Genomic DNA, 24,542 nt, shown 5'->3' with positions numbered 1-24,542 from the left:
TTACATACTTACAAAAACAACACTTGAGAGGTTAATCTTTGAACATTTAAAACTGTTGATGTTTCTTATTAAAATTCAATATAACAGAAGCTGTTGTACACAAAAATTTAAGAATAAAGTGTGCTATTCAAAATTTACCAAAAAATTAAATAAGTATAAATATGCTGTAAAATAAATGTAAATAATGAAATATTGCAGTATGTCTTTTGTAAGTGCATAGCAATTATGACTCTGAAATCATTAACTTAAAATTGCACTGATGCTTTGAGAATACCCCATAGAACATGTTTTCATGTTTATAAAACAAAACAACAATCTCTGTCCTCCTCTCACTTGTGTGCTGGGGTGTGTGCATGTGTGTTTATATGATTCTCCACTTATATAACTGATTATGTAAAAATGGGAAAAAATATGGAAGGCTACCTGGGCAGTTAAAGTGGGAAAAGAGGAGAAAAAAAGGGAAGTAATCCAAGCAAAAAGGGAAAAGTTTAAAAAAAGGCGGGGGGAACCAAAAGTGTATATGCTATCATCACACTTATGCACTTAAAGAAAATCACTTCTATTTATATACACATATATAGACAGAAACACACACACACACATATATATTTACTTTTTTTTTTTTTTTTTAGAAAGGAAAGCAACTTGCCCCAAGTCCCACACTAAGTAAACAGGAGGAGAGCCAGAACTTGTACCTAAATCTCTTTGACCATGCTAGCAGGATGATTACTCTCTGAACTACCTTTACCTCCCAAGTAGGAGATTATTATTTTAATTTTTTTTAATCATCTCTATACCCAGCGTGGGCCTCGAACTCACAACCCCAGGGTCAAGAGTAGCATGCTCTCCCAACTAAGCCAGGCTGGTGCCCTCTAAGTGTGAGGTTATGTACAGAAATGATAATAGCTGACATCTGTATAACACTGAATGTATTTGCTCTCAGAGACATCACCTGACCTGTGGTATGGAGCAAACAGCAAATCAGTTAACCGGATGTATGTTTATGTTGATACTGATTTCGCAGCAGACCTTCCCATTGAGTTTGTGACTTGATCACATGTCTCTGCCTGACAATGCTGATTGTGGGTCCCTGCTGTGAGAAGCAAGGTCTGTGAAATTCTAACATACTGATGCCTCTCTCTCTTATTATATAGCGCAAATAGACTTAAGCAAGCCAGAGAGTTTTAATAAAAACAAATAATTCTTGCCAAAAAAAGTGAATAGTATCCCAGTGAAGAAAATGGCCATCACTGTGAAGAAAATGCCATGGCTGGAAGCAGGAAAAACATTTGGTTAATCCATTTTCAGTCATTCTTAGATTTGAGGAGGATAAGTTCAAACAGAGGAAACTGATGTAGTGAAATTAACTCCTACTGGACAACTCATCCTGACCAGCTCCTGGGGCCCTGTGCACCGCCTGTAATCAAGGATGTCTGGCTGAGTTTGCTAGCTGTCAAGGTTTACTAAGCCGAACTGGTTAAAGAGTGATGGCTAGTTTTTATTCTACGACTTCATATCACCCATGAGGCAATTAAGCCTGTATGTCATGGTCTCCCACAGGAGTAGCAAAGGTGCTTTCATCTCCTGAGAAACTAAATTCAGTGTGGTTTGAGGAAAAACAAACTATTTTAATCACGAGAGATGGCAGAAGATGCCTTCTCGCAGTGTCTGTGTAGGAAGAGGAATGTTGCCAATGCCTCCCCTCACCCCCACATAACTTGTATAGCCGTTTCTTCTCTTTTTACCTGTCTTTCTGAAATTGTAAAGGGCTCTTACGAGTTGTTTATATGAAACCAAGTACCCTGACCCACAGGCAAGGTATTCCTAGAACGGCTGAAACAGCAAGCCAGATAATGATATCATTTTAGAAAGTGCCAGGCAAGAAAGCTCTGATTAACCACTGAAACATGTTCAGTGGAGATATTTGTAAATAGAATGAATGTCACTTTAACATCTCTTTATCTGGGCTCCCCCTTCCTGGTGTGCTGTTATTGTGAATATTTCCTCTTTCGATTCCTGCATATAAGGACAGCTGTTTGATGTAAGGGAGTAAAAGTCTTTGCTGAAGAAAAAAAAAAAAAGGTGAGTGTTCACAGAGATAATGGGAAGATTTTGAAATTCATCCAGTATTCATATGTAATCTTACTACTTTGCATAATCTCCCTCCTCCATCTGCCTCTTCTTATTCCCTCCCTACTCCTTAGCCAGACTGGGCTTTCTCTTGTGATGCTCATTCTCCACAAGAAACAGAAGAGCTATGAAGAACAGCAGGTTTCTGGGGGAAAGTGGAAGGACCAGATGAAGTTTTTGGAAAGGAATGACTTTAGGGATCCTGAAGCAACACTTCCTAACACAAGGGGTGAACCCCAGCCCGGGGGGCACACCCATCCTCAGGGAGATGGGAAATGGTCTCTGTCATTCCTTAGAAACCCCTTCAGACTCCATCTGCTTCCAAGGTGCTTCAGGAAGCATCATCTTAAACTTAAAGGCCTATGAACTCATGCAGTTGTTTATGGTATGGCTAAAGGAGTGGCAAACAGGGAGTCAGTGATTTTTACAAGTTGACCCCAATTCTTTCATGGCTTTTGGGCCAATATGCCGCTTTTCATACATAATAGAGCTGTGTGCGTGAATATGAACAGCCAGAGAATTAGTGGGTGTGTTAGTCCTGTGGTTGGTGGCCCTACAGGGTGAGCTCTTCAGAGATCGAAGGAGTTAAGAGTACCCAATTAGCTACCAGAAGCTGAATGTCAGCCGGTATGAATGGTATGTAGCTGGGCAGTTTTCCAAAACCCACCCCGCGGCTGCATATCAGGAAGACTGCTATAAACAAGCGTGCATGTGTGCATGGAGCCTGATAAGTCAATGAGGAAAGATAGACACGGAACAGCAACCCAGCCCGAGGAAATATGCAGAGCCGGGTGAGTTTCCACTTTAGGTGAACAATAGCTCTATTTCGGAAATAGGTCTAGATGCTCTGGTGAACAGTTAGATTGATCCTTTAACTTGTTATATATTAAATGACCGTTCTAGGAGACCAGAAACTGGATTCTCAACTTTCAAATTATACTTAATCGTAACACTCCTAAGATTGTGTTTTAAAAAATATTTAATAGGAAACATGAAAAGATATGGTAAGTGAAAATAGCACAAAGCAAACGTGCAAACATAGATCTCAGTTATATAAAATACACAGATAACATTTTAAAAGATAACACTAAAAATGCTGCTAAAATATAACACTGGATAGTCTTCTCTAGGTGATGGGATTATATGTGATTTTTGTTTTTTCTTTATACTTCCCTTCTTACTTTTTCTAAAATGAACTGTATTAGTTACAAAAACTAATAGAAAAACACAAGTTCTTTAATTTTAAAAATTTATCTCATGAATGAACAGGCATGGATAATTTGTGAATGAGTCACCTAGGCTGAGGAAGGCTGCAAAGGTACGAAATGGAACCATCCACAGTGCTTATAAAATGTTAAATGAATTTGTCTTCATGTACACACACATTAGCATCTTCTGTCTTACATTTAAACTCCTAGAGAGCAAAGGCTGTGTCTAATTCTGTGCAGTGTTTGGCTCAATTAAAAATGCAGATAGAACATAATTTTTATGCCGATTATATAAATGCACCTGGTTTTTATTCACTCTGGTAGCCAGCTTGGAAAATTCCTTAGTGTTACTAATGCCGGGACAGGGACGCCGAACAAGAACATACATCCTTTCCCCAAATTTAAAACCTCTTAAAAAAACTACTTCTGATGCATGCAGCATGTACATTCATAGAGAAGACTGGCCTCTACTATATTTAACGTGGAGAGAGAAACAGTACTGGAATTTTCTCTGTTCAAGCCCACTTCAGAGTTACATAATGGATGTAATCCTAAGGATTAGTTTAGAGTTTGATTTCAATATTAATTCAACTACTGGACTCAGCACTGACTCAAACTCCTGGAATTAATATAAAATAGAGACACAAAAGAGTTTTTCCACTTAAGAAACAAAACCAAGTCCCAACAGAACTAAGTCAAACCACTTGTAGAAAAACACTGGAGCAGTAGACAAAGAAGCTACTTCCTTTTCCAGTGTTTTCTAGACCCTTACCCTCAAAACCCTTCCTAATGATTCCTGCAAAACATAACCAAGGTTACTGTAACATCTGAAGTCACTCTGGAGATATACCTTGCTCTCTATAAAAAGTAGCTTTTTATTTATTTTTTTTTTTTTAGCATAGTAGCTACAAGAAGATATAAGGGACTGTCAGGATTTGGAGTTGATATTCTTACTAGAAGCCTAAAATACAGTGTATCAAATTTGGTCCAAATGAGTTAGATCCTTTCAAGGTTATCATGAAATAGACAAGCAGGCAAATGTGAAATCCCAGGTGTTTATTAAATTGAAACAGAAAAGTCACTTTTGATAACTCTGCCAGGGCTCCTCCGTCATCCTTCTCACAATGGCTAACATTTATCAACTTTCACCAGAGGCTGAATGTTACATTTATACGGGCATGATCCAACATAATCCTCAAAGAAGCCCTAGGTGGTGTGGGTATTTCAGAGATAATAGGTTTAGGAATACACTAGGGAGCTTGTCCAAAGTCTCAGCACCTCTGTTCCTGAGCTGGGATTTGAACCCAGGTCTCAGGATGCTCAGAGTGCAAACTCTTAATCATTAAGGGCACAGTCATTGTAGGGACCTAATGAAGTTAAAAGTGAGATAAAAACATAATTGCACCACTTTTAATTTGACTCTGTTGCAAAAACATAGTTGGTCTTTCCCTATATTAACCATGATGTCCTATTAAAAAAAGATGACAAATTCTGACAACAAAATCTCCCGAGAGAAACCAAGGTTATTTACCGAAGTAATAACTCATGTCTCTTATTGAGAACATGGCAATACTGAGGCTTGGGTGTGGTCACCTGTGAGATCTGGAGGAAATCTAGAGGCAAAATTTACCGAATTTTCTCTTGCACAATACAATCTGTCTGTGGAAAGCACCCCCTAAACGGAAGTATCTGTCAAAGTAAAAATAAACCCGGTTAACAGCATCTGAAAAATATATTGTGAGTGGGACTCATATTTCTTTCGTTTGCTACAGTACACGCATATATTTAGTTTCTGGGTCCTATTTAAAAGACACACACACACACACACACACTTAACTTTTCAACCCAATCTACCAAACTCTGAAAGGGACTAGCTTCCATTTTGTGGGAGTTAAGTGGCGGAGGCCAGTGCTTCTCACGGTCTCTTCTGGGGGGTTTCCTCCTGCAACTCAAAAGTCACAGGGAGGCCAGGCCCACGGAGGTCTCAGGTTTGCACGAAAGAGAAATGGTTTGTGTTTGTTCACATCAAGACTGCTCATTCTACCCATAGTCATAAAAGTCAGACTGATGATTACCTGGAATGCTTACTTATCAATCTACACTGAAAAACAGAACTTCCCAGAAGAACATAATACTGGGGCAAGCTTATTATTATTATTATTATTATTTAATGAAAATATCTATTGAGAGTTTACCATGGGGCATGAACTGTCCTAGGCACTTTCACATTAGTGATTTCATTTAACTCTCATGACAAGCCTTTGAAGTATCTTTTGTGTACTTGTTCAAGCTGAGGAGGCTGTAGCCCAGAGAGGCTGAATGCCTTGGCCAAGGTCACACAGCCAGAGGAGCAGCTGAGCTTCCAGCTGAGCTCAGTCCTCAATGCTGAGGCCAGAGCCCTCACTGCTGGGAAAACATTAAGTTCAGAAGCACGGGCAAAGAACCAAATGATTTGATTGTAGGTTGGTGTCATTAAACCTCATGGACTTAAAATGGATTGGCAATACATTTTGCCAATAGCACGCAACTGGTCTGCGATGATCAGGGACATCTCTACAATTTTCAGGGGCCACAACTTCTTTCTGTGGCTCCCAAACAGACCAGCTGCCAACTGTTTGCTTCTGATATTAACATGTTATAATCTCAAAAGTGTTAAGTTTAGCTAACATTATCAACACTTATTTGGATTTTTGTTGGTTTGTCTAAGTGTGGATTGCCTTCTGGGAATTTTACACATAGATAATCTCAGCCATTTTTATGTTGATGTTTGAGAGTTTCGGTTTCTAGCGATGGTATTTTCTGCCACTGTTCCTTGAAATTCAAATTTTGAGGGTGTACATTATTTGGTACCTGGGCACTAATTTATTTATATCTATTAAAAATACATACATAAATATACATGGTACAAAACCATGTGCCATACTGTGTACTCATTATGACCAAAAGAGGCACTGATAATTTGTAAATCTATCTTAGGAAACTAAGTCAAAGAAAACAGTTAATAATATTTTGTACTGTTCCTTTTCTGTTCCTAGTGAAAAATTTGAAGAGTTACTTCTTACTACCAATCCAGTTCAGACAATTCTAAAAAGTGATTTATCATCATGAAAATTTCACGTTAAATAGCTATAATAGTGCAAAATAGTGCAAAAATGAAAAAAAAAAACAAAAGGAAGCTCTCTGAGTACATTTTTAATTAACCAATAAATAAAATAAAACCAGCTTCCAAAATAAAATCAGCCTAGCTGTGAACATTTTGCCTGCTTTTGACTTTGAATTGCAAACTTGGCCTGGAAAATAAATCTTAATGAGATTGTTCACAGCAACTTTGAAGACAAATTAATAGTATTGTGGCCTACCATGATTATTCTCGTTTAACGAAGTTGCCAAAGAATAAAAAGCCTAATTTCAAACAGAGGTTGAAAGAGTAAATGGTAGCAATTCACACACACATATTCACACACACATAATATTCATATTAAGGAGTCAAATGTATATTTTTAAAATCCACCATCAGAAAAAAAGAAATGCAATTTTTGGAGAGAAGTAATGTAGGTAAACATCCCTGATGTTTTGGAAGGCATATCTAAGCATCCAAGAAGCAGCTGTTTCGTTTGCTTTAACGGAACTGGGATGTTCTGGAGGGAGGGGTCTGTTGTTTCAATACAGTGAATGCATGAGTCACGTTCAACAGTGGACTTCCATTGGATTCTACCTGAACCATTGGGCAGGGATGCTATTTAAGTCTTTCTCTTCCCTACCAGAGGGGGAGGTGCTAGAGTGCTTTCTTATTCTCCCCGTCTGTTTATTTGCTGAGCAAGAGGGCTCCTGCTTCAGGCAGGTTAATCTGCTGAGCCATGACACGTATGAGAAGGCTGTCTGGAGGGATAGCACGCTTACACACTGAAGGTATGACAGCAAAAGAACCAAAATATCACCCCTCTGGGCCTCTGCTTCCTCACCGTGGGAATCGATCTATTCATGCGGCACGTTTTTCAGGCACTAACATCCCACCTCTCTGAGATTCCAAATAAGAAAGTGCTATTTTAAGTGATTCTTTAAACTACCATTGCAGAGAACTACAAAAAAGTGTTCAGACTCGAAAAACATGTTCATTCAATACCCAAACGTAACTCACTTCTAATGAATTGACTATCCATCCGCTAATAACAGAATTTTGTCACCATCCACAAATATTTATTGCACATCTGCTATACACAGCAGGTTCATCTTAGAGGACAGAGAAGCCGTCGTCTACAATAAAAACACTCCAAGTTTCCCTTAACGTGTCATGCTGTAGGAGGAAGATAGAATGTACTCATTTTCTCATCTGTGCAGTCTACAACAGCCTGTACACAATAAAATTTATAGAAAACTAGAATGCTACAGTCCGTATAGACTTCAGACAGAATCTGTCCTGTAGATTTCTTTGTGTGTTGAGGCCCTGGAGAATCTGATGCAATAAGTCACGAACCACTCTCTCCAGAAAAATGCAGATGCATACAAAACATGGGACTCAGTTCTTAGCATTTTCCAGATACCCTCTGAAGCCACCCTAGGCTGAGACACGAGGCTAACGACTCCTGGTCTACTCCCACTGCTTCCTCACACGTATGGTGACACCAAGTTTCAAATAGGTGATGTGACTTGGCCACAGTCACACGGCAGAAACCAGGAACAGAATAAATGGCATGAAACTGAAAATGATATAGATACCCCTCAAAACTCTAAATCATCCTTTTCATCAGAAGTCAGGCTTATCAGGTTGCTAGGAAAGGTGAAAAGGTGAAATGTTTTCAGAGGAATATACCTTTCTTTTATCTTAGGGTTCTAGCTGAGCTTCTCACTGGAAAATAGGCAGGTTTTCTTTATCTTGCCCTCAGGCCAGGCCCACCCATGGTTCAAGGCTGCCTTTTTCTGTGTTTGCCTTGGCAAATCAATAAAACCTGCATAACCTGGCACATTCAGAAAGGGGGCAAGTGTGAGAGCATGAATTAGAAACTAGTTTTCAGGAACCTAAGTTGAGTTCTAAAGAACTCCGTTAGTCAGATAATGGATGTTTAAGAAGTATTCTGAATCATACATAGACTGCTCATTTATTTAGGAAGTGGTACTCTACTAAAGTGTTAGCAAGTTCTAGAGACCTGCTTTAATGAATAGATGGAAATAATTTCCAACTACTACATTAGTTTGTTCATGGCAAATGGCTTTTTCCTCCCCAAAACTAAAGCATTCATTCTGGGATGCCGCATTTTACTTTTAGCTTTTAGCAAATGCATCTAATCTATTTCAAATTCACTTCAACACATATTCTCCTACAAAGCAATGTAACAAAATGGAAATGTGCATTTGTTTTAGAGTAAGATTTGAATTCAGATACTGGCTCTTCTATATCTAGACATGGGATACTAGTCTCATTACTTAAACATCCCTGAGTTCCCCCATCTGTAAAGTGGGAATAATAACAACTCTTGCAAACTGGCTGTGAAAATCAGCAATAATACAGTCTATTTTAGGGGCACCTGGGTGGTTCAGTGGGTTAAGTCTCTGCCTTTGGCTCAGATTATGATCTCAGGGTCCTGGAATCAAGCCCCACATCAGGCTCTCTGCTCAGCAGGAAGCCTGCTTCCCCCTCTCTTTCTCCCTGCCTCTGCCTACTTGTGGTCTCTATCTGTCAAATAAATAAATAAAATATTTTTAAAAATATATGTATATATATAGTCTATTTTAAAAGGAGTCAGTGCAAACGGTAGGCACTCATTAAAATGGTAACAACATAAAATAATGATCAGTTATCAAAAATTGACAAAGGATACACTTCATCCTAGACCCTTCTCCAAAAAATCTGAATTTATAACATCTAAACGAATGAGGATTTAATTCATTCTTAAAATGACTCCGATACTTGTTTTAGTCTATTTTGACATATTAAAAGGTATAGCCACTAAAGATTAAAAGGCCATCATTGAAATAATTATCTTTACTAAAGTATCACTGTCAGGGTTTTTTTGACCAAAAGGAAATCTATTGTTACCGCTGGTAGATAGGTTTTAAGTCTTGAGATAACATCAGTGTTTTAAGGTACCAGGATAATAAAACAGCAAGAGAATGATTTCTTGACATGGAACTTCATGACTAGAAGTCTAAATTAAATATTATGGTTCAGTAGTATTAATGTGTTTTCACACTACCTACCAAGTTTTCAGACTGCACTCTACTTATCCTTTTTAAATTACTAGCAGTATCTTTTTTCATGGGAAATTTCTTACAAATTACTTTGAGAAGCCAAAAATTTACAGTGGAAATTTTTTCCCTAGTCCTTTTTTAGAAAAAAAAAAAAAAAAAAAACCTATTCAACAGGCAAATCTAAATAATTTTTAGCAGTTCTAAATGTAGTGAATTCATGACTTCTTACTGTAATTGAAAAGGAACATATAAAGCAATTACTTAGTCACTTATAAAACCCACGTTCAACTTTCAAAATAATGACTAACCTGATAGGAGAGACAAGACTTTTATAATTAAATACTAAAGTCTAGCCATTTGAGATAAGCACAGCAGGTTATGTAATTGTCCCCTGCACTCACAATATCCTTTTTTCTCTTCTTGGATGCATATCATTTTTCAGTAATAATAGAACATGTAACAATATAAAAAAGTCACTGTACTGTCGGAAATCCTTCTAACCACAAGCTAAATTTTTGGCCAAGAGTAAAGCCTCATTAATTAGGATTTCACGGTTTCATAAGGGGAAAAAAAAAAGGTGCCCATTAATAATGTAAGTAAAATTCCCTGGAGAATCTATTAGATTCTTAAGGAAACAAAACAGTGAGCCTTAGGCACTCATTTACATATAAATACTTGGACCATTAATTGAAAAGCATTCCTAGCCAGGGCAGGATGGAATTTTCAAATTTGGATACTCTTAAAACCTCTTTCAGTGCCATATGAGAATGGGAATGGGAAGAAATGGGACACATGACATCTTTTGCTAGAAAGCTGGTCTGGCTCGTGTGCACACACATGTGCCTGAAGACACTGAGCACAGTCACTAGTCATCCAGGGACTTTCCCCAAGCTCCTTACCTTCAGGTGGAGCCACACAGCTCGCTCTCATCAATGGACCATGAAGAGAAGATGCCCAGTCCCTTCAGGGCTCTGGTGATTAAGAAGTATAATGCTCCTTTTTTACGCTCTATCTCTTCCACCAGCCAGATGCAGACAATCAAAAGCCTCAAAAGATGACATTATGGGCTGAACTGTGTCCCTCACTTCACATTCAGATGGTGGAAGTCCTCAGAAAGTGATGTTAATTCAGAAATAGGATTATTATAGATGTCATTGTTAAGATGAGGCTTAGTGGAATAGGGTGAGCCCTAATTCAATAATACTGGTGTCCTTATAAAAAGGGGACATTTGGACAGAGGGAAGACAGTATGGAGGGACACAGGGAGAAGACAGCCATCTGCAAACCAAGGAAAGAGACCTGGACAACTGATCTTCAGAAAGAACCAGTCCTGCTCAACTTTGAGCTTGGGACTCCTAGTCTCCAGAGCTGAGAGACAATAAATTTCTGTTATCTGAAGTGCCCAGTTTGTAGTACTCTATTATAGCATCCTGGAAACCTAATACAGCTGGTAAAGCCAGAAGATAGAAGGAGCCCGAGTTCAGGATTTCTGAACAAGTGCTGAATAAAAGCAGTTCACTGACCAGAAAGACCGACCCTAGGTTGGTACTTTGGCAAGAAAGGAAACTTTCATTGTGTCAAACTGAATTTTGAGGACCTATTCATTATAACAATGAAATTACCTGATAAAATACTTAACTAAGTAATTAAACTGGCAAGTAATTTTTAAAGTTACTTTATATGAATTAGAAAACATGAACACATCATAGAGAACGGTATAAAATCCACGTAGATTTTTAGAATAAAAAAGAAGTTCAAAAAACATTGTGAGTTTACAAGAAGATATTTTGGGGTAATTCCCCTAAATCCTCCCCAAGGTACCAATTTACTCTCCTCTGCCAATAGAAGTAGAATTTCCTCAAGAATTTTAAATAAGCCACAATGTCAAGGTTGCTATATATAGTTTAAATTATGCTATAATTCACTTAAATTTGTTTAATTTTGTAAATTCAGAGGGACAATTCTCCCAAGTGGCCCCAGTGTATTACTTGCATGCTAAGGACAAGAATATTGTAAATAGAGGTCTCAGGTTTTCCCAGAGTTCTCAATATTATTTGTAATCAATCTGAAGAGAATTCACTATGTAACCATCATCTTCTGCTCTCAAATACAAATAAAAAAATGTACTTCCTTTACGATAAGGTGAATAACATGGAATCAATACATTGTTTTTCAGTTTTTGATCATTTAATTAATTTATTTTTACATCATGTGATGAAAAACTAAAAGGCTATCCTAGCTAAGACATAGTTTTAATTCAAAATACCTCAAAATACCTCAAAAGCTGAGCTGGCAGCTGGGTTCTCGTGTTTACAGAAAAGCTAGGATGATTCAGCCAGTGCTCAGAGCTCAATTTAGATCCCAGCGTCTGGATTCCAAACACATGGAAGATGTGGCGGCAGGTTTCCAGGTCATGACAGATCCAAGATCCAAGACCGAGACCAGCGACCACTGACCAGAACAATTCCAAATGGAGAAAGTGCCTGAGGGAGAGAGAAACCTCAAAGGTGTTTGGAAGACCTGGCCATAGTCAGCCCTCCAACTTGCAGTAACGTAAGCTTTTCCTGTAGCTGGCAGGTGCCGGGGAGGCCAAGGCAAGGCAGCCAGGGGAATGACACTGAACAGTCCTCAAGTCAGCTTTGTCACGGTCAAAAAACATCTCTTACAGATGACTTCTTTCCTGAAGCAGCTATTGTTCAGATTAAACTATGGGAATCTGGTCAATGGAAAACCTGAGAGCACACGCTTCCTGCTAAGATCAGCGCTTAACTTTGCTTTGTTTCAAAGAGAAAAACTGGGGTAGGGAAAGGGAAAAAAATATTTTAACAGCATATTTTGTTTTGTTTTGTTTTTTTTCCTCTTGGTGAGAAGAAATCATAGCCACAGTAACTATAATGTAGGCTACACACTGAAATCTAAGAGGGGGAAAAAATAGTAGCACAAAGTCTTCCTAGCCCAATTTTATCCCCATCAGAATTCACCTCGCTCCTTCCCTAATTTTCCTTGGATGTGATACATCCAGAACATTGGTGGTTTTGCAGCTACAGATTTTATGTGCAAGAAAAAAATACTTACCCTGCTGCCTCTCCTCACCTTCCCCCTCTGAGATCTCTCTCCCTCTCTCTCCTTCTTGTCTCTTTGTTGTGAATGTCAGGGCTGTCAGTGTCACGGTCTGACATGATTAGCGTTTCTGACATTACACCAAGAAGCAGACGTGGAGCAAGGAAAGCGGGTGGAGGGGGACGAGGGTTAGGATGTGCAGCCATTTAAAGCCAAAGGGGAAAAAAAAAAGGAGACCCAACCTCCTTTCTCTGAGGTTCCTTGATTACAGGGCAACTTATAAATCACCCTGGATTTTCCTCATTTATCCAATTAGTCCGTTTTCCTGCTCCTGTGGAGATCACTAAGGTGTGGGTCTGTTCTGCGAGATCAAAGTCGGTGGCTCCAATAACAGATAAGACAGAATTCGTGATTCAGCAGATTCTAAGGCTGTGAAGTATAACAATCCGCACTTTGGGAAGATAGCACCAGTCCATTTCGAGTATCGATTCACTGCACTTTGTCACTCTAATGATGTTATCTCATTAAAAGAGATAAATGCCCCACTGTTCTTCCCAGAGCATCTGCTTCTTAGTCTTCTCTCTTTTTCAACAGCATGGCTCTCAGCAGCAGCACATTAAAATCAAATTGAAATCCAATGCAAGGCTTGGCGACAGAGCTGCTTACCGAGGCTTCTTTTTAATTGCTTTTTCTTACTCTCGCACCCTTCCCGCTCCCCCAACAACTGTCATCCGTAGAAACACCAGAATAAAGAGAAACAGATGTAGAAAGTAATCATAATAGGAAGCATTCACTGAGTGCCTGGTATGAGGAGCCTCCACCGCGTCGGCACTTACCTTTGCCCACCTTGACCTTCCCAGGTAAGCAGAACGATCTCCAGTGTGCAAATGAAGAAATGGAGTCTGAGGTTAAGGTGCTTGCCTGAGATTACACAGGTAATGGGACAAGCGTGCAACCAATGCAAATGCTTTTCTTTAGCCCCCGTTTTCATTCATGGAACAAATAAGTAAATATGACTGCAACTTGATTAGAATAGGTAAGGAGAAACATGTAAAAGATGGTAGCAATTATTCTCCAGCCTGCTAATACCAGGAACATAATGCCATAGGCAGTGCAATAGTTTTGTTTCAACAGATTTCTTATTAAATAAAAAAGGTAGCAATTTTCCATAATGAATGTTTTATACATTATTCCTTTGTGTATCAGGCCTCTAAAGTACACACTATTAAAGTCTATTAAAGTCTGTATTTAGCAGCATTACTAATGTGCCTTTGGGGAAATTATTACAATGAAACAGCATCAGTCTTTCACAAAATTTCAATTGTTTAATATTCCTCTTCTGATCTTTACACATGTCTATTTTTAGCCATAATCAGACCCCATCCAAAATGCCATAACGCCAGCCTAGAGCTGTCACAACAAATTGTTTATGGGTTGGATTTATGAAAAAACAAGACACGCAGATATTGCTAATTTCAACCAATCTTTGTTTTCTTCTAAAACTCATTGCTACTTCAATGTTCTAATTAACAGGTGCTTCTTGATCATTGTGACATGTGATGACACTCTAACTCTCTGGCTAAGGTTGGTTATCTTAATTAATTGCTTATACTTATATCTAACTGAGACTGGCCTCTCGGGATAATGCCACTTTATTAAAATCTGAGGGTGGTAAGAAGTTATAAAACTATTCCACGAAGAAAAGAAAACCAAATAAACTAGAAGAAGATACAAGCTGTGATTAATAAAATCTAAATGTTCATCTAAACCTAAACACAGTCATTTATAAAAGACGAGAAATATGTCTTCTGAACATTAACTGAGGACTGTCTGCAAACATATGTAGTTTTATATACTTGAAATAGGTATCTCATCTCTTCTAGGACATTTATTAATTTTTTCACAAAATATGAGGTTTTTAAGAATGAAGCAAATGGGGCACTTGGGTGGCTCAGTTGGCTTAGTGTCTGACTCTTGGTTTTGGTTCAGGCTGTGATCTCGGGGTTGGGGGATCGAGCCCTGCTTAGGGGCTCTGTGCTCAGTACTGAGTCTGCTTAGGATTCTTTACCTGCCTCACCCTATGCATGCACACTCTCTCTCAAATAAATAAAATCTTTTTTTTAAAAAAAGAATGAAGCAAAAAATGCACATATCTTAAAAAATACCATGTTCTCTCAAAACATAGAAAACGATGTTAGGAGTATTTTACAGAGACAAAAGACCAAAAAAGGAAGCTGGAAAGAATACTAACAAAGGGCTAAATGCTATAATAAGATAGCTGGACCACAAGAAAGGGCGGGGGAAAGGGGCAATTTAAAGTACTAGGTCCTCAAATTAATAAGCTGGGTGGAAGTAATCTCTCATTTATGCATTTCCCCGGATACAGAGCAATACCATCATTTGAGCTGATATGTTTGCAAAATCAGACAAATTGAGTGGTTAATATTCTAAAGATGGACAAACCACAGATTAAGTACCTAAATAGTCATGTTTCCAATCACCCAATCACCAATTAACTAAATAAGATGTAACTTAATTGTACCCATTAAGGACTACTAATTGAGAGGAGAAGGGCAGGGTTGAGGACTTGGAAGACAGAAGCATTCCTCTGCATGATTCACAAAGACCAGAATCAACTGGCCTCTTTGTTACAGGGACCCGGCCACAAACAGCATCAAAGAAAGAGGTCGTAGCACACATTCCAGGCCCAAAGGACCTGTCTAATTATGCCATGTGCTTGTGTGGGCTTAGTGAGGCAGATATGGTGATGCAGAACGAGGACCCACCAGTTTGGTCAACATTTAATTAAAGCTCCACATGAAGGCTGGCATGGGGCAGTTCATCAATTTAAATAAATAAATAAATAAATAAATAAATAAGCAAAACTTCAGTCAAGAAAATCCTAGGCACTCTTCTTTAAATCTGCCAGAAATAAGGACGAATGAGATTCCCAAACCACCGAGCCCAGTGTGTGAGGGGCCCCTGAAGAAAACCAAGATGAAACTGAATGTTCTCTTTCATTCAAGTGAAACCTATTTTATGGTCAGTAGCGGTGGCCACATTTCAAAGGGCTTATCGTGATTCAAAACGAGGCCTCTCAGACTTGAAATTATATTACCGTCGTGTCAAAACATATCTCTTCTCCTGCTGGGGTCATTATGGTCTTAAACCCGAAGTCCAGCCTTTCTACTCCAAAGCCTTAATTTGCCTCCCACCTGTGCAGCTCCTCCTTCATCTTTTCTGACATGATTGGAAGCTGTTAAGTCAGGCCCGTGATGAGCTCCACACTCAAGTCAAGGCCCCGGCGCAACCACGTGAACCCTGCCCTGCGTGCGCGCGGTCTGAGGGCTGGTGCGTACTTGAGTGCATCAGTGTGTGATTCATCTGATGCTCCACTTCTCTGGACAGAAAGCTTCAGACTTTCCACTCACACCCAGACCACGAAGAGAAGTAGGCACTGACCGCGGCGCCGCCATGAGCTCCTCCAAGATTCAGAGGTGAGCTGAGACCCACTGAACTGGGTTTCCGTGAAGCAGAAAGGAGGAGAGGTCTCATTACTGAAATAAAAGCATCAATATTGCTTCCATGGTAGAAATGACTAGAAATTATTAAGAGATATTTCCACATAAAGTAGGAAGCATTTCTCAAATAACCTGTATGTTTTATCTATATTTACTAGCACAAATGAATTGTCTACACACATACATTTTATTTATTTTTAAAGATTTATTTATTTGAGAGCGTGAGAGAGAGAGCACAAGCAGGGTGAAGGGGAGGAGGGAGAAGCAGGCTTCATGCCGAGCAGGGGGACCGACACGGGTCTTGATCTCAGGACTCTGGGATCGTGACCTGAGCCGAAGGTACCTGCTTAACAGACAGAGCCACCCAGGGGGCCCCCTCGTGCATACATTTTAAAGACAACGAAGCATTAACATATTTAGTTAATTCTTTTAAATTTGTCTTCTCCCTACTTGATAGCAAATTGACCATCTACTACATTACATTACATTTAATGTATTAAATACCTGTATTCCCATACCTCTTAGAAGGGAATTATATTCCTGTTTTCTTCCTAAAAATGCACTGAATTTCCCAGTGTGATAAACATGGAAGAGAATGGAGGTCCAGGTTTGCCATTTCTGTACATCCCCCATTTAAGCAGAATCTGACTTACATGTAAGTAGCATGGGTGTTACACTGGCCTTGTGCCAACAATGTTCCCTTTAGTCTTATGAACTCCATAAAATGGTTTTGTTTTTAAATAAGGACTAAGCTCATTCTACATCCTTACAGATGTAGAAGGTGAGATCAGATGTGACACAATGCCCAGGGCGCTCACTGCTCCGAGCCCTGGGTCCAGCTTCTTCCTAGAGTAAGGACTGCCAAACCCAGGACATAGGCATGGGCTAGCCCACAGCTTCTCAAACTCCTATCTCAGGACGTGCTCAAAAATGACTGCAGACCTTAAAGGGCTTTTGTCTACATCAATTCTTTCTACCCATGGTTGTTGCCATCTTAAAAATTAAAACAGACATTTTGGATGAATGTCATTGGATGCCACGCAGCCTCTTGAAAAACTGTACTGTACACTCAAGAGAAAGGAAAAGAAAAAAAAAAAGACAACATTATTATGAAAGTAGTTTTGACCTTGCAGGTAGCCTGTGAATGGGCTCCCCAGGCGTTCCCAAACCCTAGTCTGAGAAGCACTGGTCTAAACTTGTGTACATCAGCCAAGTCTTTTGAAGAGCTGGATGAAGAAATGACACACATACTGAGTAAGAGGATGTAATTCCATTTAAAAGTTTTGAGTCACTGAGGCAAAGGACAGTATCTTTTTCTAGAGTGTTGCTCTACTTACTACTGCCTCCAAACCATGAGCACATGAAAAAGCTCCTTCCTGGTCATATGTCACATAGAATCTCTCCCGATTTTCAATCTCTGTTTTGACCAAGGGCTCTGGTTTTCTATCTGTCTGCTAAATATCTTATCCAGTTGTACCACAGCTAAAGGGGTACTTATTTTAAAACCTTTACCTTTTTTTTTTTTTTAAAGATTTTATTTATTTATTTGACAGACAGAGATCACAAGTAGGCAGAAAGAGGAGGAAGCAGGCTCCCTGCTGAGCAGAGGGCCTGATGCGGGACTCGATCCCAGAATTCTGGGATCATGACCCGAGCCAAAGGCAGAGGCTTAACCCACTGAGCCACCCAAGCACCCCACTTGCTTTTTTTCTGATTTTTAATCACATATACAAACACTCATTCTCATTGTAGGAAAGTTAAAAATATAGAAAAGTATTTTTTCCTTTTATTATTATTATTATTTTATTTTATTTATTTATTTTTTAGAAAAGTATTTTTTCAAATAAGAAACAAATACAGGGGTGCCTGGGTGGCTCAGTGGGTTAAAGCCTCTGCCTTTGGCTTAGGTCATGATCCCAAGGTCCTGGGATTGAGCCCTGCATCGGGCTCTCTCTGCTCAGCGAGGAGCCTGCTTCCTCCCTCTCTCTGCCCGCCTCTCTGCCTACTTGTGATCTCGGTCAAATAAATAAATAAAATCTTAAAAAAAGAAAGAAAGAAAGACAGACATACCATGTACCCACCCTCTGAGAAAACCATTGCTAACATTCTGGACAACATCCTATCATGTATATCCAAAACTGTAGTGAAGGTAGTATCTTAAAAATAACCTAATATCTTTTTTTATATAGTATTTTTAGTATGAAAGAATGTACATTGCTTAAGAAATTTAGAACATACAAGCAAAAGAAGATAATGCTTTTAACATTTTGATGTGTATGTATAGTCATGTATGTCTTTTGAAAAGGGAAATAATGATCCAGCTGTACATACTCTTCTACAATTTGCCTTCTCCACAACTCATTTAAAATATCTTTTTATGTCACTAAATATCCCTTCATCCCTTCCTGGTATTTTTATTGTATGGCTGTATACCACAATTAATACCTTCCAAAAATTACTATTATTGTAATATACGATGAACACATTGCCTCAATTTTTGTACACATCCATGGCAATTCCCTTTGAGTAACTGTTGTAGAAATGGAATTTCTAAGTCAAAAGGTATGTGTATTTTTTGGACTTTGATACACATTGTTTAAATTCCCTTGAGAAATGTGTTCTTTCACTGCATCTGAGAGAGCCTGATAATCTCTTTCCTACCTTCACTGAGTACATTTTCATGTTAGGTGTATGTTTAAGGATTTTTTTTTCTTTTTCTTTTTTTTAATTTAATTTTATTTATTTGACAGACAGAGATCACAAGTAGGCAGAGAGGCAGGCGGAGAAAGAAGGAAACAGGCTCCCTGCTGAGCCCCATGCAGGGCTGACTAGGGTCAGGTATGAGGATGGGACCATTTTTTTTTTTTTTTTTGAGATTTTATTTTTTTGTGAGAGAGCACACGCACACAAGCATGAGGTGGGGTTGGGGTCCACGGGACAGGCAGAGGGAGAAGCAGACTCCTCACTGAGCAGGGCGCCCTATGTGGGGCTTGATCCCAGGACTCTGGGATCATGACCTGAGTGGAAGGCAGAGGCTTTAACGCACTGAGCCACCCAGGCACCCGTAGGTGAATGTTTAAGTATTAAACCTCTGAAATAAGCTGACTCTCCTTACCCTGGCCAGAATAGAAGCTCTGGATGGCAAAGACCTTTATTTTGTTCACTGGTGTCCTATAGGCACAGTGCATGGGACCCAGTACTCCCTTGGTAAGTGTGTGTTAGAGGAGCTGACGTTTAATCAAGTAGAGTCATGTCTATGCTGGAGGGAGAGCCGGGGGCAATGAGTTCCGAACTTCACTGCTTCATAGTAAGGAGGAGCCAAGTAAGAAAAACTCTAAATGAAGGCAAAAACTGAATTTCAGTTTTACTCTTTAGTTGACTATAGAGATATTGATCTGAGTGTCAAGGTGAAACTGCCTCAAACCTGGCACAGTAAAATGTTCAGAGAAAAAATTCTGCTGGGTGGATATTAAGCAAAACAGTAGCATCCACCCACCAAGAGAGATAAGACACACGGCTATACTTCATTGGATGCGATGGCATTTGTCCAAAGCAACAGCAATCAGATCTGACTGTATTTGAGCATAAGAAGGAAGAAACAAGTCTCAAGAAGGTTCCTTTTTCATTGTGGGGGGAGGGAAGCCTTCTGTGTAACCACGGAAAAATCAATTATTTTTCAATCAGATGGGGCGTCCTCATAAATTCAAGGCAGACCACAGCAAGTGATATGCCTTCATGAAAATAATGACCACGAAGGAAAGAGTTTAAAATTGTAATTCTGAGGTTGCTGCTAGGAAGAGGGAGATTTCAAGAGCAGAACACGGGTCCTGTGAGCATGGCTCTGTGAACTTACGAGCTGCTGGGTACCCAACGTTCATCAGCCTGCCCAGTGGTCTCTACAAAATCCCATCCTGTCCAATTTGACTCCCCTTTGGCTCTGATTTTTATTTTTTTAAAGATTTTATTTGACAGAGAGAGATCACAAGTAGGCAGAGAGGCAAGCAGAGAGAGAGAGGAGGAAGCAGGCTCCCCGATGCGGGACTTGATCCAAGGACCCTGAGATCATGACCTGAGCCGAAGGCAGAGGTTTAACCCACTGAGCCACCCAGGCAGCCCTTGCCTCTGATTTTTAAGTAACACACTAAAATCCTTTCTTTACAGCATGATGATAGGTAAATAACACAAATGTGAAACATTAACCCTTCTTACTAGCAACAATGCGTATTATATCATCTATCTTTATTAACAAGAGAATGCTGGAGAAAGTAGAGAGGATAAAAACTTTTGACAAAATTTATAGTGAAATCCTAATGATAGAGTTTGGGATCAATATAAAGATTAGAAAGTCAGCGCTTGCAAAAAGATCTGAGAAGAGTATGGAAACTGGAAAGATGGGTCTCCAAGTGTGCACGAGAGCCAAGGGGAAGGAGAACCCTGGGGAAACCTTTGCACCCACAGTGTCCTCAACATGTGAGGCTAGAACATAAGCCCAAAATGAATAACCAATCAAGTCTGTTTATAATATTAAAAAGGTTAATAAATGTGAGGGTATCTGCTGTGTAGAAATCTTATGTATAAACGAATGCACTGGTGGGCAAGCTGTCTGAGGCCCGGAACTGCACCCTTTTCTGGTGTGACCCCAAACTCTACCACAGACAGAAGTTCATGAATGTGGGGAGAGAAGCTACTGCTTGGTGGACAGCAATTCACCATCAGGTTAGCCTGGTTAAACTGGTCAAACGGTCAGTGTCTTGTGCTGTGGGGTTCATTCCAGTTGTTTTCTAGTGATATCATTGCTAAATAACCCAAAGAGAAATGTCAATGGCTCACTGTAATCACAATTGCCCCATCACTTCACAGGAATCATGGTGGACCTTAGAACACTGTGCCGCCCTCCAACTTGACATCTCCACAGTTCAAGTGTCCCACACGCTAGCTGGGGTTTGGGAAGAAAGGAGATTTATGAGACTGTATGTCCAAGCAAGTGGAAAGTGCGCAATTCAAAACTCTCCAGCTTTCTAGAAACACATCTACTTAGAAAATCAACCATACCCACAGAAATATTTCCAACATTCTAACTCACATATCCTACTTGATGAGATGATTGTCTGGTTTTATTTAAGCTGAGATCTATTTCCTCCCCAAAGGGTGGTGTGTTCTTTGTCTTATGCCAAGAAAACCATAAGAAAAATGCTGACCTATGAAGGTTACACATCATGCTTAATCACTACTTTAAATTAAAATAACATAAAATAAAGCATTCATTGGGACACTTAGGCAGAACATACCTTCCCAAGCAACAGACACACCTACTGAGACACCTGAAATGTCTGAGGAGTCTGGTTCCCAGCTGCATATCAAGAGCCAAACCATGACATCAGGTCTTGAGCTGTCCTGGAGAAACTTAGGGCAGGGCTGTCATAGCAGTGTCCACCAACCAGTCTTCCCAAGAGTTGACTTCATGTTTCAGTACACCAAACCCTTACTAATAGATGCCAAGGTTTGCAATGACCACAGTGATAAGTCTCCTCCTCTTCCCCACCCTCCATTCATGACTTTGGGATGGAATACCTGCCTACTTTCCAGTATTCCAAAAGCTTGCTCCTCAAAGACTGCTTAAAGGTAAGTATTTAAGCCAGTGGTCGTGGTGATGGTGGGCGTCAGAACAGGTTTTCTTCTCTCGGCCAAATGAAAATCTCTCAAAAACCATTTCTTACTATTTTCTGGTCTCTTCCAGTGGGGTAAAGCAGAGAGCACGAGAAGGCCAGACAACAGACCAAGAGAAAAAGATCACCACTGGAAAGGGGGTTTTAGTAAAGGACTTTCAACAAACTAAATGGGTTTTCTTAAAGCCTAGGTATTCCATAATACCTTTTGAAGACACACTGTCTCAAAACACTGTCTAATTCTACCACAATCCATTGCTAATGGGATAATTTACCTCTTCTTGTAGGCCTCTGGCAAGATCTTTCCCTTGTATTAGATCCTTCAGTGGCTCTTAGAATTGGACCCTTACCTCATTTTCTGGGCTCATATCAACCATCATCCCCCAGTGCAGTGGTTCTCAGCCATGGGTATTTTTGTTCCCCTAAGGGACACTGGCCAATGTTGGGGAAAGTTTTGGGTTGGCTGGACTGAAGTGGGGGAAAGGGAATGCTACTGAACATCCTTCAAAGTGGAAGACGGCCTCTCACTACAAAGAATTACTTAGCTCAAATGTTAACAGTGTTGAGATATCCTGCTGTACCAAGTCCTTTGTTCTCCAAACATACCAGACTTTCTCATATGCTTTGTGCTTAAACATAGCCTGTTTCCTTTACCTGGAATGCCCTGCCCTACTCTATGTCTAAGAAATGGCCATTTATCATTCAAGATCTGACTCAAAATGTCACCTCCTCTACAGTCCTTTCCATATCTCCCAAAGCTGGCTGTTCCTTCTGTACTTGCAGAGTTCCTGGTACGCATCTCATTAAAACACTAGCCATACTACCCCCAAGCCTGTCACCTGCTGCAGGCAAAACCTAAGACTCATTCATTGTTCATCCCTGAGTGTCCAACTGTAATCAATTGTTACTTCCTCAGTCACTCAAGGAATAAATAGAAAAGTTGCAGATGCACTTAAGACTCTCCTACAAGGACATCTAAGAGACAACATTGTCCTCAACATCAGAAACAACAACAGCAAATATTTATCAAATGCCTGTAATGTAGATAGGCACTATATTAAGCACTGGTGTACATATGAACTCATGTTCATCCTTTTAACAACCCTGTGAGGTAGGTACTCTTATCAGCATTTTTCAGGAAAGGAAACTGAGGACAAGAGAGGTTAAGCCACTTGCCCAAAGTCATCTGGAAGAGCTGTTATTTAAACCCGGGTAGTCTGGCTTCAGAACTCAATTTTCCAACATTTATGCCAAGGCAATTATACTAACAACCGGTATTTCAGCCACTCAGAAACTTCTGACAAATGCAATGACACATCTGGAAGGCTATTACCACCACCTCTTGCGACCCCGCCTATGAACACTGCTCGCTGGGGTCCCCCGACTCTCCAACCTCTGGGATGCTTGTGGCAGGAGAAGCAACGTCCTCACATCGTGGGAAGGCATTATGTACCCAGAAGAATTGTGGTACGGTAAAGAAGACACGAAAGCTGATGTCCAAAAGTATCTCTTACCTTGTTCATGCTGCAGGGACTGGAGCAAGGGCTCAGACATGTCACAGTGCGAGGCAGCTCTTAAAGATTCTCCTCGTTACTGTAGACTTCACTTCCTGAAGCAGACAGCTGCACTGCAAACACAAAGAGGAAATCCATCAGCGGTGCTTCAGGAAAACCAGAGCAGTCCTGCATCCAGTGGAACTTTCTGCCATGATGGCAATGTTCCCTGCCTATACGGTCCAGTATGGTAACTACTAGCCACGTGTGGCTACTGATCCCTTGAGATGTGGCTAGTGCAACTAAGAGGTGAATTTTAAATTGTAGGTGATTTTAATTAAATTTAAATGTAAAGATCCACATGTGGTTAGTGGCGATATTACTGGACAGTACAGGTCTAGAGATTCAAATCAGAAGTCTTAGGGTCACAGACACTAGACATGCCAGTGGCCAAGGAAAAGCTGGATATCATATGCTTAGAGCAGATATCAACATACCAGAACAAGAACCTTCCTTCAATAACTACTTCTTCAGCCCTTATGAAGTTTGGGGTACTGAGGACATAGGAATCAATAACCCAGAGGGGTCGCTTATGTAAAAGTTTCCCACTCAGGCTTTAGCCTCCTTGGGAGGAGAAAGGATCTAGCATGTGAGTAGTACTTACTTTGTGCCAGATCTCAATGCCTCCCCTGCGGCCTATGAGAAAGAGACAGGCATTTGCTGAAGACTGACTACACAATGCCAGACTCAACAGATAGGACCTTCCCGATAGGACCTTCTCCAGGTAGTAGAGTTCCTACTAGAAGGGAATTCAGGAGGTCAGTTTTCCATGAGCCAAATGAACCAGATGACTCAACATCCCCTCTGATGGGTTATTTAGGGAGGCTTTTTGATTCACTTGAGTGACATTTTAGAGTAAAATTGTTATTTGTATTGCTCCAGAGCTCTTAATGTGTCAACCATTAAGGAAAAATAAAGAAAATATCTGCAACCACTTAATTAGATTTGTAGTCTTTTCTCTGAACAATGTTTGTGGGTGAATTGGAAAGGAGAGCCAAACATTATAAGGTTCCTTGTAATCATCTTATTTCTGTGCTACTTTTTCCGGCTGCATCTAGAAAGGATTTATATATCCGAACCTTTCCTTAAAGACTGGAATTACAGGTTTAAATGGAACTGCAGTGCTTTAAAATATATATTCTTTTTTTTTTTTTTTTAAGATTTTATTTATTTATTTGTCAGGGATAGAGGGAGAGAGAGCGAGCGAGCACAGGCAGA

At 39.9% G+C, this 24,542-nt stretch overlaps 1 protein-coding gene and 1 long non-coding RNA gene across 10 annotated transcripts in view; one reads left to right on the top strand and one right to left on the bottom strand.

The window, feature by feature from the left end:
• The window catches only part of BACH2 (BTB domain and CNC homolog 2), a 362,193-nt gene that overhangs the window by 243,970 nt on the left and 93,681 nt on the right, over nt 1-24,542 (bottom strand). For 5 of the 8 annotated variants that reach the window (XM_059177071.1, XM_059177075.1, XM_059177072.1 and 2 more), the window contains exon 2: nt 23,286-23,398. In XM_059177071.1, coding sequence (XP_059033054.1) covers nt 23,286-23,294 — 9 coding nt within the window. In that variant the 5' untranslated portion in view covers nt 23,295-23,398. Of the gene's footprint in view, nt 1-11,800; nt 12,008-23,285; nt 23,399-24,542 lie in introns of those variants that run through there. The other 3 variants (XM_059177074.1, XM_059177080.1, XM_059177076.1) reach the window with 2 other exon arrangements.
• On the top strand, nt 2,756-23,289 carry LOC131833601 (uncharacterized). Of its 2 annotated transcripts, none has more exons than XR_009354544.1 (4): nt 2,756-2,921; nt 13,445-13,519; nt 14,118-14,168; nt 21,843-23,289. It is a non-coding gene; the product is annotated as an uncharacterized LOC131833601 (long non-coding RNA). The 2 variants fall into 2 exon arrangements; XR_009354545.1 differs by having other exon boundaries at nt 20,966-23,289.

This window comes from Mustela lutreola, chromosome 6 (genome assembly GCF_030435805.1).
Source record: "Mustela lutreola isolate mMusLut2 chromosome 6, mMusLut2.pri, whole genome shotgun sequence".
NCBI classification, from domain to species: Eukaryota; Metazoa; Chordata; class Mammalia; order Carnivora; family Mustelidae; genus Mustela; species Mustela lutreola.
Note: the sequence above shows the minus strand (reverse complement) of the source record. Positions and strands in the feature narration are given on the sequence as shown.